Source organism: Oryctolagus cuniculus, chromosome 7, assembly GCF_051225735.1.
Source record: "Oryctolagus cuniculus isolate XC-2025 breed Fujian yellow rabbit chromosome 7, ASM5122573v1, whole genome shotgun sequence".
Taxonomy (NCBI): domain Eukaryota; kingdom Metazoa; phylum Chordata; class Mammalia; order Lagomorpha; family Leporidae; genus Oryctolagus; species Oryctolagus cuniculus.
The window spans coordinates 163,506,684-163,522,097 of NC_142873.1; the positions used below are offsets into that span (position 1 = coordinate 163,506,684).

The 15,414-nt window shown below is 68.4% G+C and overlaps 1 protein-coding gene across 1 annotated transcript; it reads left to right on the forward strand.

Annotated features, from left to right (window-relative positions):
• The first annotated feature begins 320 nt into the window (after window positions 1-320).
• On the forward strand, window positions 321-12,121 carry C7H1orf174 (chromosome 7 C1orf174 homolog). The gene is made up of 4 exons (XM_070077060.2): window positions 321-835; window positions 9,438-9,551; window positions 10,796-11,251; window positions 11,685-12,121. Exons 1-4 carry the CDS (start codon window positions 821-823, stop codon window positions 11,790-11,792), a joined length of 693 nt encoding a protein of 230 aa, XP_069933161.2. The 5' UTR covers window positions 321-820; the 3' UTR covers window positions 11,793-12,121.
• The last annotated feature ends 3,293 nt before the right edge of the window (window positions 12,122-15,414 follow it).

Consider the following 15,414-nt stretch of genomic DNA (forward strand, 5'->3'; position numbering starts at 1 on the left):
GCATCCGTGGGCACCACCCCGGGCAGCGGCAGGCCGGGCGAGGCGTGGGCGCCGTGGGGAGCGGCTAGGGCTCCCGCTCCCAGCGCATCTGCGGGGAGGGACCCAGGGCCGTGTGCTGTCCCCGTCCGTGCGTGTCTGTCGGTGCGGGCGCACCTGCACCTGCTGCAGCTCCGCTCACTGAACCCAAGGGGTCGGGGGCCGCTCAGGGGGCAAGGCTGGGTTTTCTACTTTTATTTAGAAAACTTGAAAACTAGAAAAGCGGTCCTGACCCCCGCCCCCCTCTTGTCCCGCCCTTCTGCGCAGGCGCAGCCAGGCGACCCTCAGCCAAGGCGACCTCGGACGCGTCAGGAGGAAGCGCCCTTCCCAGACTTGGCCGCTGCCCTTCTCAGACATGGCGGCCCCAGACGCGCCAGGGGTAAGCGCCCTTTTCAAACATGGCCGTCGCCCTTCTCAGACATGGCGGCCACGGGCGCGTCAGCGGAAATGCCCGTCTCGGACATGGCCGCCACCGCGCTCCACCACGCCGGTAGCTGACGCGCCAAGAGGCGGCCCTCAAAGAAGGCAGCCGCCCCTGTCGAACACGGAAGCCGCAGTCGCGCCGAGAAAAGCAGCCCACTGCCCCTCCCGAAACCGGCGACCGAGTCACCCGAGCAGCGCCCGCGAGCTGAGTGACCCACGCAGGGCCGGGTCACGTGCCTGGGAACGCCGGCCTGCGATTGGCCGGCCGTCGTGACGTCAGACGCCGGCGGCATGTGTGAGCGCCGCGAGCCGCCGCGCCACTGCGGAGCGGTAGGCCGGGCGCGGGGCGCCGCTCACACCCATGAGGAGGCGGAAGGTGAGGGGCGGAGGCCGGCAGGGGCTGCGCCGGGCGCGCCGAGGGCCGAGCTGGGGCCGCGGGAGGCCGGGCTGAGGGGCAGCCGCGGCCTGGCCTGGCTGAGGCCCCCGGGCGGGAGTTCCGGGCCACGCCCCCGCGGGGGTCCTGCACGCCCAGGGCGAGGGGCTTCGAGCCACGCCCCCTGGAGGAGGGGTGTGGGCCCTCGCGGGAGGGGGGTTTCTGGCCGCGCCCCCTGGAGAGGGATCTGGACCCTATTTGGGACAGGTGCTTCTGGTCACGCCCCCCCGAGGGCCCTGGACCCTGCGGGGAGGGGCTCTGGTCCCGCCTCCTGGACCCTGCGGGGAGGGGCTCTGGTCCCGCCTCCTGGACTCTGCGGGGAGGGGCTCTGGTCACGCCCCCCCGAGGGCCCTGGACCCTGCGGGGAGGGGTCTCTGGCCCCGCCTCCTGGACCCTGTGGGGAGGGGCTCTGGTCACGCCTCCTGGTCCTTGCGTGGGAGGGGCTCTGGCCCCGCCTGCTGGACCCTGCGGGGAGGGGGCTCTGGTCACGCCTCCTGGACCCTGTTTGGGGCAGGTGCTTCTGGTCACGCCCCCCCCAGGGCCCTGGACCCTGCGGGGAGGGGCTCTGGTCCCGCCTCCTGGACCCTGCGGGGAGGGGTCTCTGGCCCCGCCTCCTGGACCCTGCAGGGAGGGGCTCTGGTCACGCCTCCTGGTCCTTGCGTGGGAGGGGCTCTGGCCCCGCCTGCTGGACCCTGCGGGGAGGGGGCTCTGGTCACGCCTCCTGGACCCTGTTTGGGGCAGGTGCTTCTGGTCACGCCCCCCCCAGGGCCCTGGACCCTGCGGGGAGGGGCTCTGGTCACGCCTCCTGGACCCTGCGGGGAGGGGGCTCTGGTCACGCCTCCTGGACCCTGCGGGGAGGGGCTCTGGTCACGCCTCCTGGACCCTGCGGGGAGGGGCTCTGGCCCCGCCTGCTGGACCCTGTGGGGAGGGGGCTCTGGTCCCGCCTGCTGGACCCTGCGGGGGAGGGGGCTCTGGCCCCGCCTCCTGGGCCCTGCGGGGAGGGGGCTCTGGTCACGCCCCCCCAGGGCCCTGGACCCTGCGGGGAGGGGCTCTGGCCCTGCCTGCTGGACCCTGCGGGGGAGGGGGCTCTGGCCCCACCTCCTGGACCCTGTGGGGAGGGGCTCTGGCCCCACCTCCTGGGCCCTGCGGGGAGGGGCTCTGGCCCCGCCTCCTGGTTGTGGTCTCTGGACCGGAGCTGGAGGGAGGGGCTCGCCCCTGACCCGGCCTCCACTGTCCTCGCTGCCCAGTGCGCGGAGCCTGGGCCCCTGTCCCTGTCCCTCGGCTGCGGCCCTGACGGAGGGGGTGGCGGCCGAGCCCCCTCCCGCCTGTTTGCCGTCCCCTCCCCGTGGGGTTCGGACCCGGAGCCCGCCCCCGCTGCGGCTCTGCGCCTGTGGACCCCGCGGGCCCTCCGGTCTGGGTCTGTGGGGGTGTCGGCCTGTGGACCCCGCGGGCCCTCCGGTCTGGGGGGTGTCGGCCTGTGGACCCCGCTGGCCCTCCGGTCTAGGGGGGTGTCAGCCTGTGGACCCCGCTGCGCCCTCGAGTCTGGGGGGGGAGGGGGTGTTGGCCTGTGGACCCCGCGGGCCCTCGGGTCTGGGGGGGGTGTCAGTCTGGGGGGATGTCGGCCTGTGGACCCCGCCCTGTCACCACGGACACCGCCCTGTGCGGCTCAGGAGGCGGTGAAAGCCCGTGTGGAGGCCGCGGTGGGGGGGTGCTGTGTGTGAACACTGTGGGTGTGTGAGAACACTGTTCGTGTGTGTACACTGCGTGTGTATGTGCGTGTGTGAACACTGTTCGTGTGTGTACACTGTGTGCGTGTGTGGGCGCCATGTGTGCGTGTGTGTACACTGTGCGTGTGTGGGCGCCGTGTGTGTATGCTGTGTGTGTACGTGTGTGAACACTGCGTGTGTACACTGTGTATGTGTGTGTATGTGCGTCTGTGAATGCTGTGGGGGTGTGAACACTGTGCATGTGTGAACACTTCATGTGTGTACACTGTGTGTGTGTGCTGTGTGTGAACACTGCATGTGTATGGGGACACCGTGTGTGTGAACACTGTGTGTGCCGTGTGTGAACACTGCGTGTGTATGCGTGTGTATGTGCGTCTGTGAATGCTGTGGGGGTGTGAACACTTCGTGTGTGTACACTGTGTGTGTGTGCCGTGTGTGAACACTGCATGTGTATGGGGACACCGTGTGTGTGTGTGTGAACACTGTGTGTGGGTGCCGTGTGTGAACACTGTGTGTGTGTCCCATGTGTGTACACTGCATGTGTGTGTGGACACCGTGTGTGTGCGTGTGTGAACACTGTGTGTGTGTGCCGTGTGTGAACACTGGGTGTGTGCCATGTGTGAACACTGTGTACGTGTGTGAACACTGTGTGCGTGCATGTGTGTGCGTGTGTGAACACTGTGTGGGTGTGTATGTGCCGTGTGAACACTGTGGGTGTAGGTTGCGTCGGGCCGCCGGCTAAGTTCTTCCCTTATACTGCTTGTGGGGTGAACCTGCCGGCCCCTCTGTGAGCTCTGCTTGCCTGCAAGTGTGTGTGTGCGTTGTCCTCACTTTTATGTTTAAGGTTTTATTTACTTCTCTGAGAGGCAGAGTTAGAGAGGGGGAGGGAGGGGGGGAGAGGGAGGGAGGGAGGGAGGGAGAGAGGGGGAGGAGAGGGGGAGAGGGAGGGAGGGAGGGGGAGGGAGAGAGAGAGAGGGAGGGAGAGGGGCAGAGAGAGGGAGGGGGAGAGAGAGGGAGAGGGGGAGAGAGAGGGAGGGGGAGAGAGAGGGAGGGAGAGGGAGGGGGAGAGAGGGAGAGGGAGGGAGAGGGGGAGACGGAGAGGGAGAGAGGGGGAGGGAGAGAGAGGGGGAGAGGGAGGGAGGGAGAGAGGGGGATAGAGAGGGAGGGAGGGGGAGGGAGAGAGAGGGAGAGGGAGGGAGAGTGAGAAGGAGAGGGAGGGAGAGAGAGGGGGAGGGAGAGGGAGGGGAGAGGGGGAGGGAGGGTGGGAGAGAGGGGGGAGAGGGAGAGAGGGGGAGGGAGAAGAGGAGGGAGGGGGAGGGAGAAAGAAGGGGAGGGAGAGGGAGGGGGGGAGAGAGAGGAGGAAAGAGGGAGGGGGAGAGGGAGGGAGAGGGAGGGAGAGCAGTTTCCTGCTTCGGTCCGCTGGTTCACTCCCAAAATGGCCGCCCAGGCCCAAGCACCTGGGCCGTCTCTGGCCGCCTTCCCAGGCCGCGGCAGGGAGCTGGGTGGGAAGAGGAGCAGCCGGGACTAGAACTGGCGCCACGTGGGTGCCGGCGCTGCGCGGCCCTGTCTTCCGCTCTGCCGGGAGCTTTGTCGGTCCAGGATTCCTGGCTGGCGGGTGTTCCTCCCCCGAGGTCCGAGCGTTCTCCGTGCCTCGCGGCCTCCGTTGTCTTTGCCTGCAGAATCTAAAATGGCGTCGGGGATCTGTCCGCTGCCCGACTCAGCCCCGGCGGGCAGACCCGGTTAGGCCTCCGGGAACGTCGCGGCTTTCAGGCCTCGTCTGCTGGGCTGCTCCGTCTGCTCGCTTTGCAGCAGTCTCGCCACACACAGACCCCCAGGGACAGCCCTGGGGAGCTCACACACGTCCCTGGGGGGGTCTGTCCCTGCGGGTCTGTCTCTGGGGGCCTGTCCCTGGGGCCTGTCCCTGGGAGTCTGTCCCTGCGAGCCTGTCCCTGGGAGCCTGTCCCTCAGGAGGTCTGTCCCTGGGGATCCCTGTCCCTCGGAGTCTGTCCCTGGGAGTCTGTCCCTGGGAGTCTGTCCCTGGGAGTCTGTCCCTGGGGCCTGTCCCTGGGGGTCTGTCCCTGGGAGTCTGTCCCTGGGGGCTGTCCCTGGGGGTCTGTCCCTGGGAGTCTGTCCCTGGGGCCCTGTCCCTGGGAGCCTGTCCCTGGGAGTCTGTCCCTGGGAGTCTGTCCCTGGGGGCTGTCCCTGGGGGTCCGTCCCTGGGAGCTCTCGTGCTGATGCACCTGGGTCGCTGCGGTTCTGTGAGTTTCTCGCTTGGGCGCGGCTGTCGCATGCTCGCTCCTCCCTGGTCTCAGGCTCCTGGGCGTGTGTCAGTTCATAGACGCTTCAGCTGCTCCCGAGCTGAACCCTGGGGTCAGCTCTGGGCAGTGCTCGCCGGTTTCATTCCGTGTGTGTTGGATGTCATGGGTGACACCGTCAGTTTGTGTGTATGTGACTATGTTGCAGGTGACACCGTGTGTGTGTGTGTGTGTGTGAGTGTGACTGGATATTGTGGGCGACACCGTGAGTTTGTGACTGGATGTCGTGGGTGACACTGTGTGTGTGACTGAATGTCATGGTGACGCTGTGTGTGTGTGTGACTGGATGTCATGGTGACACCGTGTGTATGTGTGACTAGATGTCATGGTGACACTGTGTGTATGTGTGACTAGATGTCATGGTGACGCCGTGTGTGTATGTGACTGGATGTCATGGTGACGCCGTGTGTGTGTGTGACTGGATGTCGTGGTGACACTGTGTGTGTGTGACTGGATGTCGTGGGTGACACTGTGTGTGTGACTGAATGTCATGGTGACACTGTGTGTGTGTGTGTGACTGGATGTCATGGTGACGCCATGTGTGTGTGTGACTGGATGTTGTGGGTGACACCGTGAGTTTGTGACTGGATGTCGTGGGTGACACTGTGTGTGTGAATGTCATGGTGACGCCGTGTGTGTGTGTGACTGGATGTCGTGGTGACACCGTGTGTGTGTGACTGGATGTCATCGTGACGCCGTGTGTGTGTGTGACTGGATGTCGTGGGTGACACTGTGTGTGTGACTGAATGTCATGGTGACGCTGTGTGTGTGTGTGTGACTGGATGTCGTGGGTGACACTGTGTGTGTGACTGAATGTCATGGTGACGCTGTGTGTGTGTGTGTGACTGGATGTCATGGTGATGCCGTGTGTGTGTGTGACTGGATGTCATGGTGACACCGTGTGTGTGTGACTGGATGTCGTGGGTGACATCATGGGAGCATCCACGGCACCTCCGACCGCAGGAGGCCGTTTCTTCCCTCGTGTGTGTCTGTGAGCAGAGTGAGCTCGGCCCACGGGTTCACTCTCAGACGGGCAGGGGCTGGAGCCGGGGCAGGAGCCCCGTCCAGGTCCCCTCGTGGGTGGCGGGAACCCGTCCTGGAGCCGTCGCCGGCACTGGGGCTCTCGCGCTGCGGTGGGGGTGGGGGTTGGTGACTGCTGGGGGGGCCCTCCTGTGTCCCAGCTGCACACGGCGTGAAGCGGCCTGCACAGTAGCAGGGAAGCTTCCCAGCTCCGTGTTTCGGGCTCCTTTGCTTGGACCCAGGAGGGCTTCCCGGCTGCACCCAGCTGTCCGCACTCGGCCTGTGCCTCCTGCCAGCTGGCTGTCCTCCCGCCCCCGCCTTCGGGAGCCCCTTAGACAGCTTCCCCACGCTCCCTGCGAACGGGAGGACACCGTCTGTCCCCCAGGCCGCCGCAGCTCCTCCCCGACCCCCGCTCTAGAGCGAGATGGCAGCTGGGCCGGCCGCAGCCCGAGAGCCCGTCGCTCACCTCTCGCAGCTCAGAGTCGTGGCCCAGTCTTCCCGGCGCCCTGCCCCAAGCCGAGAACACTCCATTCCACAAGCAGGACGTGGGCGCCCCCTCCCGCCCCCAGGACGGAGCCTGAGTGGGGGGGGCAGCATCACAGCACAGCCTGCTCACCGCGGCCCTGGCCCCTCCTCCCCGTGTGCCGGGCTCGGGTGTGTGGTCTGGTGGTGGACACCAGGTCACCGCGCGGCTGCTGCTGCTCTCAGGGCGGCTCCAGCCCCGGGCCCGGTGCCTGCAGCTGCCGTCACGGAGGGAGGAGAGGCGGCCCCGCCCTGCAGCGGGGTGCTTAGGCAGATGTTCCTGGCAGCTCTGGATCGGAGCCCTCGTGTCGCTGCCGCGGGGCGTGTCAGCCAGCGCTGCTCTGTGAGACGGTGGCAGGAGGGCCAGCCCCAGGTGCACCCCACAGCAGGTGCTGCACTGGCCTGCGCGCGCCCCCGTCTGCGCTGCACACGGCCACACGGGAGCCCCACACGGGTGCCACACGGAGCCACACAGGAGCCACACGGGCGCCACACGGGAGCCCCACACGGGTGCCACACGGAGCCACACGGGAGCCCCACACGGGCGCCACATGGGCGCCACATGGGAGCCCCACACGGGTGCCACACGGGAGCCCCACACGGGCGCCACACGGAGCCACACGGAGCCACACGGGAGCCCCACACGGGCGCCACACGGAGCCACACGGAGCCACACGGGAGCCCCACACGGAGCCACACGGGAGCCTGGTCCATGCATGTTGCAGCTTTTTCTTTTTTTTTTTTCTTTTTTTCTTTTTTTGCATTAGAGAGGGAGAGACAGGGAAGTCTTCCATCCTCTGGTTCACCTCCCCACGTGGCCGCAACAGCCGGAGCTGGGCCGACCCAAAGCCAGGCGCTTCCTCCGGGTCTTGTGTGGGTTCAGAGGCCCGAGCGTTGTGCCAGGCCGCGCTGCTTCCCAGGCCCATAGCAGGGAGCCGGGTCAGAGGAGGAGCCGCCGGCACCGCAGGCAGAGGCTTAGCCTGCCGCGTCCATTCTGTGGACGGCACTTCCTTTTCCCCGTCGGGGCGGGGCCGGGGCTGCTGAGGGTGGACGACAGCAGCGCTGCAGGCTCGCGCGGCCCCCGTGGTGTCCCCGTGCCGGTGCGCCCAGTGCCCTCGCGGCCCCCGTGGTGTCCCCGAGCCGGTGCGCCCCAGTGCCCTCGCGGCCCCCGTGGTGTCCCCGAGCCGGTGCGCCCAGTGCCCTCGCGGCCCCCCGTGGTGTCCCCGAGCCGGTGCGCCCAGTGCCCTCGCGGCCCCCCGTGGTGTCCCCGTGCCGGTGCGCCCAGTGCCCTCGCGGCCCCCGTGGTGTCCCCGTGCCGGTGCGCCCAGTGCCCTCGTGTGTCCCCCGTGGTGTCCCCGTGCCGGTGCGCCCAGTGCCCTCGCGGCCCCCGTGGTGTCCCCGTGCCGGTGCGCCCAGTGCCCTCGCGGCCCCCGTGGTGTCCCCGTGCCGGTGCGCCCAGTGCCCTCGCGGCCCCCGTGGTGTCCCCGTGCCGGTGCGCCCAGTGCCCTCGCGGCCCCCGTGGTGTCCCCGTGCTGGTGCGCCCAGTGCCCTCGCGGCCCCCGTGGTGTCCCCGTGCCGGTGCGCCCAGTGCCCTCGTGTGTCCCCCGTGGTGTCCCCGTGCCGGTGCGCCCAGTGCCCTCACAGCCCATGTGGTGTCCCCGTGCTGGTGCGCCCAGTGCCCTCGTGTGTCCCCCGTGGTGTCCCCGTGCTGGTGCACCTGGTGCCCTCGTGTGTCCCCCGTGGTGTCCCCGTGCCGGTGCGCCCAGTGCCCTCGCGGCCCCCGTGGTGTCCCCGTGCCGGTGCGCCCAGTGCCCTCGCGGCCCCCCGTGGTGTCCCCTTGCCGGCGCGCCCAGTGCCCTCGCGGCCCCCCGTGGTGTCCCCGTGCCGGCGCGCCCAGTGCCCTCGCGGCCCCCGTGGTGTCCCCGTGCTGGTGCGCCCAGTGCCCTCGCGGCCCCCGTGGTGTCCCCGTGCTGGTGCGCCCAGTGCCCTCGCGGCCCCCGTGGTGTCCCCGTGCCGGCGCGCCCAGTGCCCTCGCGGCCCCCCGTGGTGTCCCCGTGCCGGTGCGCCCAGTGCCCTCGCGGCCCCCCGTGGTGTCCCCGTGCCGGTGCGCCCAGTGCCCTCGCGGCCCCCCGTGGTGTCCCCGTGCTGGTGCGCCGAGTGCCCGTCGCGTGTCCCAGCAGGCTGTGGTGACCGCAGCTCCCGGGGCTCCTCGCCACCCACTTGGGGTCCGTGCTCGCCCGGGCGTGCTAGGTGCTGCGGTGAGCTTGGAGTGCGCCGCGTGCCGGGTCCACTCTGGTGTCCTGCGTCGGGTTCTGGCGCAGAGGCAGGGAGTTGTGGCAGAACTGGTGACACGAAATCCGAGCGTCAGCTGACAGCGCAGTGCCGGTGCCGGCTTCTTAGTGCGGACAGGACGGCCGCGCCGGGCTCGGTGAGCGGCGTGGGCGCGGGGCAGGACACGCGGACTCTCGTTTCTGCTAAGCCTGAAGTTACTCCTGAGCGACTTCGCGTCTTGTGCCTTTAATTAACCCTTTTTGGCTCGAAGACTTGACTTCGCGTCCCGGATCAGTAGAGGTGGACCAGTGTGTGGCGAGCGAGCGACTGCTTCAGACCACAGAACCGGGACTGCGGCTCGGGGAGGCGACCAGGGCGTGGCTGTGTGTCCTCGCGGTCGGCGGGGCGGGGCTGCTCTGCAGGCTTTGGGAACAGTGGTTCCTCCGCGTACGGATGGGACAGGCGTCCCAACCTCCGGGGGCCGCAGAGCAGACCCCGCGTCTTAAACACCCCGTGCAGGTCGCAGGTGTCGTGCGTGAAGGTGGGGAGAGCGCAGCGGGCGGCGGCCCGGCCTGGCCTGGCCCTCTGCGGCGGGGAGTCCCCGCCCACGCGCTCGGCTCCCGGAGGCTGCCTCCCCGCCCGCGCGCTCGGCTCCCACAGGCTGCCGCCTCACCGCTCCCTGCGCTCCAGCTCACAGGTGCAGTGCGGTCGTCAGCGCGCCTCCGAGCCCGGAGTTACTCGGCCCCCAGCTCGGCCTCCGCCCAGGACGCCGCGGGCTCCACGTCGGCCAGGACAGCATGCCCGGTGAGGCGCGCCCCGGACAGCCGGGCCCTCGGAGAAGCGCGGACGTTGCCTCTGTGTCCACGAGGGGCGGTGTCGGGATCGGTGCCACCGCCGCGTGCTCTTGGAGGACGCGCTGTCCAGCCCAGGGGTGGCCGGGCTCCCGTTTGCCGACGGGTGTGGGTCTCAGAGGCCCAGGCCCTGAGACGCCTCGGCTTGCAGTGCACGCTGGAGGCACCAAGCAGTGACAGTGGCCACCTTGCCCCCAGAGAGGTCACGGGAAGGAGGGAGGGTCCTGGGCCGAGGGATCTGCTCCGGTTGGCACCCGCGGCTGGCGGCTCGGAGCCTGCGTTCCCGTGAGGCAGGTGTGTTCCAGGGAGCCCGTGGCCAGGGCCTGGGGACGGTGAGGGCCTGGCAAGGCTTTGTTGAAGTGAGTTTAACCAGGGTCTGTGGAGCGCCTGCTGGGCGCCAGGCCCCGCCTCCTCTGCAGAGCTGCGTTCCGATGGGAGTGAGTGAAAACTGGACTCTTAGTAATTTGCATTGACTTACTTGACAGATGAGACAGGTAGAGGTGTTCCACGCTGGTTTGTTCCCAGATGCCCACACAGGTCAGGAGCCTGAAGCCCACGTGGGTCTCCGAGACAGTGCAGGGACCCTGTCATGATGCCTGGGCCGGGATCTGGGTCGGAAGTGGAGCCAGGACTCAGACCAGGGGCTGCAGCACGGGGTCAGGCACCCTGAGCCACACGCCCACCCCGTGACCACCTACAGCACGTGAACACACGCTTCCCACCTCGGCTGGGATCCCACACTCGAGGAACCGCGTGTGCCGGAGGTCGTTAGGGCCATTCCCAGCTCGGGGGCAGGTGACCACGCAGCCCAGCCCGGAGTCCGTCCCCGGGGGCAGGTGACCACGCAGCCCAGCCGGGATTCCGTCCCCGGGGGCAGGTGACCACGCAGCCCAGCCCGGAGTCCGTCCCCGGGGGCAGGTGACCACGCAGCCCAGCCGGGATTCCGTCCCCGGGGGCAGGTGACCACGCAGCCCAGCCCGGAGTCCGTCCCCGGGGGCAGGTGACCACGCAGCCCAGCCCGGATTCCGTCCCCGGGGGCAGGTGACCACGCAGCCCAGCCCGGAGTCCGTCCCCGGGGGCAGGTGACGGCTTCCTCTGCCTGGGTTGTGGCTCTAGCACTTCCCTCGTCTCGGGCCCAGGCGTGCTCGCCTCGGGTCCGCCCAGCGTGCGTGGTTCTCACGTTTCTCTCCTTGACAGACTCCCTCATCGCACAAGGCCGCAGACAGGCGAACTTCCAAGAAGTTCAAGTGTGACAAGGGCCACGTTGTGAAGTCCGAATTACAGAAACCGGCCCCCAAAAGTGACGGGGCTTCTGTGCCGGCAGCGCCCGGGGCGCCGCCCGACAGCGCTCTCGCTGGGGACAGTGCACTGCCCGCAGGCTCCGCGGCCGATGCTGCCGCCCACGAGGGCTGCGGCGCGGGGAGGGAGGCCTGCCCCACACAGACTGCGGACGCCCTGCGCCGGCCGCCGCACGGCGCTGCTCCCAGGAGCGAAGACGCGCAGGGCTGGTCAGCCGCGCAGGCTGAGCCGGCGCCGGAGACAGAGGCGGGGCGGGCGCCCGTGCTGCAGATGGACAGCAGCGCCCTCCTGGACGAGGACAGCAACCAGCCGATGCCCGTGAGCAGGTTCTTCGGAAACGTGGAGCTCATGCAGGTGAGGGCGGGCGCAGGCTCCACGCCGGGAGGGGGCGGCGTTGGCTGAGGGGCGCCCCCCACCCCCAGGCTGAGTCAGAGCCCGCGGGGAGGCCGCGCGGCCCTCGAGGGGGTCTGGAGGGGGCGGCGTTGGCTGAGGGGCGCCCCCCACCCCCAGGCTGAGTCGGAGCCCGCGGGGAGGCCGCGCGGCCCTCGAGGGGTCTGGCCCCCACGCCGCAGGGCCCCCGGCGGTCGGCGCTGGCTGCCTCGCTCGCTGCCGCCCCTGCCCTGAGCGCAGCGTCTCCGTCTCTGTGCTTGGCCGGCCCAGCCGCGAGGAACCCTGCCCGAGACAGGGCTGCGGCCCCGGTTCTCGCCCGCCCGGGAGGGAGGCAGCCCTGGCCACGGTGCAGGGCCAGGCGTGTTGCCCGGGGTGACGTCCGTTTCCTCCCTCGAAGGACCTGCCGCCGGCGTCTTCCTCCTGCCCTTCGATGAGCAGGCGAGAGTTCAGGAAGATGCACTTCAGAGCCAAAGACGACGAGGAGGAGGACGGCACGGAGGTGTGAGGACGTGCGGGGGCGTCCGCCGAGGCCGCGCAGTGGGTGGAGCCGTCGCGGGCCGCGAGGCCCTCCTGCCCCGGAGCTGCCCGCCGCCTGGCCTGAGCCGGCTCCGAGGCCGAGGACTTCATGAAGAAACTGTTCCACGAAGCCCATGAGTTTTATAACCTGCAGATTTATTTTTCTCTATCAGAATTTGATCGTTCTTCTAATTAATTCCACGCCATTATTAAAGAACTCACTTTTATTTCTGTATATGAAGCTAATGTTTACATTGGAAATGTGCAGAGCACACATGGGGAAGAAATAAAATGTATTTTGAAAATATTTTTCAAAAACTCTCTGTCCCGAAAGCTGGATTCCTTTGTAAAAGAAGGACCCAGGGTGGCAGTGACCCCGGCCCTGGCTGTCAGAGGACGCGGCCGGCGCCTGGGACACGGCCGGCGCCTGGTTCACAGCCGGCACTTGGGACACGGCCGGCGCCTGGTTCACGGCCGCCCCTCCTGTCCTGTGCGGCGTCCCCTCCACTGTGCCACACTGCGCTTCCCCGTGCCGGGTGCAAGGCCGCCTCCCTCCTTCGGGCTGTGCAGGGACCTTGTCCCCCAGCCCCCGGGCGGGCGTCAGGGAGCCAGGCGGGGCCTTCTCCACACCCCTTCCTCCCGCCAGCTCCGTGCAGCGAGCCTGGTGCCCCTCCTGCCTGCCTGCCCCGGGGAGACCACGTGGGCCCTCATGAGTGGAGAGAGTGGCTGTGTGGGAGCTGCTGCTTGTGTCCGGGTCAGGTCCACTGCAGTGGCTCCAACCCCGTTAGAACGTCCTGCGGGGCGGGGCGAGGTCCCGCCTGGGACCCCTCCCCCCACATCCAGTGCCAGCCTGCGTCTGATCCCACCCCCCACTCAGGTGCACCCCGGGCGGCGGCAGTGCCGGCTCGAGTGCGGAGACCCAGACGGAGTGCCGGTCCTGGCTTCAGCCCGGTCCCGGGCATTGGAGAGTGACCCAGCCGATGACCCACCCCTCTCCGTCATTCCTGAGACACAGCGGTGCGTCACGTCCGGAACTTCCCCGCCGTCTCCCCACAGCTCCTCCTCCAGGGAACGTTCCCGGCTGCGCCCGTGACTGATGATCAGACTCAAGTTGAAGATGTGGCTGCGGCGGCGTCCCGGTAGCCGGGGGACTGGTCGCTGCGTGGGTGACCGGATGGCCGCACCCGCAGAGGTCCCGGCTGCCTCAGCCCAGCCTGCCGGCTCTGGGGGCCCACGGGTCACTGCTCTGGCCCCGCCCAGGCGGCCACAGGTGGGACTTGAAGTTCGGTGTAGTCGGCGGCAGACTCCTGTTTAAGCTGGCACTTGTGTGTGGCCTGGGAATGATGTCATCCATGTCCAGACGGCCCTTGGTGAGGAAGCGGTTCCCCCACCCCTGCCAGTGGGCGACTGGAGGAGCAGTCCCGGGAGGCACCAGGCTGCCCGCCCGCCCCAGGAAGTACCAGGCCTACCGCCTGCCCACCCCAGGAGGTACCAGGCCGCCCCAGGAGGTACCAGGTCTACCACCCGCTCACCCACCCCGGGAGGTACCAGGCCGCCCGCCCGCCCACCCGCAGCAGGAGGTACCAGGCCACCTGCCTTCCCCAGGAGGTACCAGGCCACCTGCCTTCCCCAGGAGGTACCAGGCCTACCACCCGCCCACCCACCCCAGGAGGTACCAGCCACCCGCCCCATCCTAACGGCCGTGGAACTTGGGTGCAGCGGGGATGCCTGCCCCGCCCACGGCTGCTGCACAGAGCAGACACGTCTTCGCGTGGCTGTTTGGAGACTTTCGGAAGGACAGAAGCCCCGTGTGGATCCCCTGGTGCCGAGAAGGCGGCAGATGCCACAAGGGAACCGTGACCGTCAGAAAAGAGGCACCCCTTGGAAGAAGACCCGCAGACGGCGGCGGCCTGCAGGGCAGGAGTAGAGGGACTCGGGCAGAGGGCCTGACGGGGGCTCCCACCTGCCAAGTCGCACCACAGACACCGCGGCCCGAGTCGGCGTGGCTTTGGGGCCGGCAACACAGAACGGAGGGAGACCTCAGAAAGCACATCCGAGTGAGCCTGCCCCGTCGGCTGTGGCCCGGCTGTCACAAACCCGAGTGTTCAGAAACCGTCTGAGGGCCGTGTTTGCGAAATGACGTCCGAGCGCCTGAGCGGCATTAAACAGCCCTGGTGGGGCCAACGCTCCGCTTCGGGAGACGCGTGCTCAGCAAGCGCTGTCCCCCGCCCCCACCCCATGTGACTCCTGCCTCCCCCACTCAGGGACACCTCGCAGGCCTGGAAACAGGGCCCAGGCCGCCATCAGCAAGCGGGAGGCGGGCACAAGCCTGGCGCCAGCCAGGGATCCTCAGCTGCGTCCTGAGTGGTCCTGGGGGTCGGTGACGTGGGCACGGGGCACCCACACCAGGATGCACCTCTGCCCCCGCTCCCTCCCTGCAGGGCCCAGGGCCTCCGCTGGACTGAGGGCTCGGCAGTGTTGTCCACACTGGAGATGGGCCTGGTCTAACAAGCCCCCCCCCAGTCCTTCCCTGCTCCCCTCGTGTTGGGAACTAAAACCCACCGCTAGGCTGGTCTTGGTTTGCCCTGTGGTCTTGGTTCGCCCTGTGGTCTGCTTCTGAGCCCCCCACTCACTGCCCATCAGCCACGGTGGCCTTTTCCCAAGACCCACAGGCCCCCTCTGGCCCCCAGCGCTCCGAGCAGCCGGCTCCAGCGTCAGCTCAACCACTCGCGGGGTCCCTGTCTCACTGCCTGGCGCGACTCCCCCTGGGCTCTCCTGGGTGACTGCGCAGCCCTGCTGTGTGCACAGAGCCGGCGGGGCAGGTGGAGGCTCTGTAGCCTCCTGCACTGGCTCTCCCCACCACAGCACACGGTGGCACCAGGACTGGCCGGCAGCACACAGCCCTCTCCCCACCCAATGGCAATGGACGGCGCTCAGCCCCCTGCAGGCAGATAAATAAAATAAGTAATGTATTTAAAAGGCAGAGTTACAGAGAGGGGCAGACACAGCTTCTGTTCCATCTGCTGGTCCACTCCTCAAGTGGCCACAATGGCCAGGGCTGGACCAGGCCGAAGCCAGGAGCCAGAAACTCCCACCTTGGCCTCCTATGTGGGTAGCAGAGCCCACGGACCCGGCCGTCCTCTGCTGCTTTCCCAGGTGCATTGGCAGGGAGCCGGACTGGAAGTGGAGCAGCCGGGGCTTGAACAGGCACTGGTGTGGGACGCCGGCATCTCAGGCAGCGGCTTGACCTGCCGTGCCCCAATGCCGGCCCCCAGCAGCTTTCCTGAGAATGGACGGACCGTGGCCCACGGCAGGACCACTTTCTCCCGTGCGCTGGACCACCCCAGTGCTCCCCTTCTCGCGTGGACCGCCCCGGAAAGATGGCAGGGTGTGCTGGGGAGGGCACCCCGGGAGAGGAGGCCTGAGCAGGTGTCCCGGAGCCTGCCCGAGGGACAGACCAGGGCGGCTGCCTTTTGGGGGTGACGTGGGGTGAAGCCCGCCTCGTGGAATTTGGTGCGCTCTGCTGCCCACACACGGTCTGCAGGGGCTGGGTGACGCCTCCTCTCAGAACAGCGACCCGGCCCCTCACCCAGCTTGGCCCAAAAGCCAGC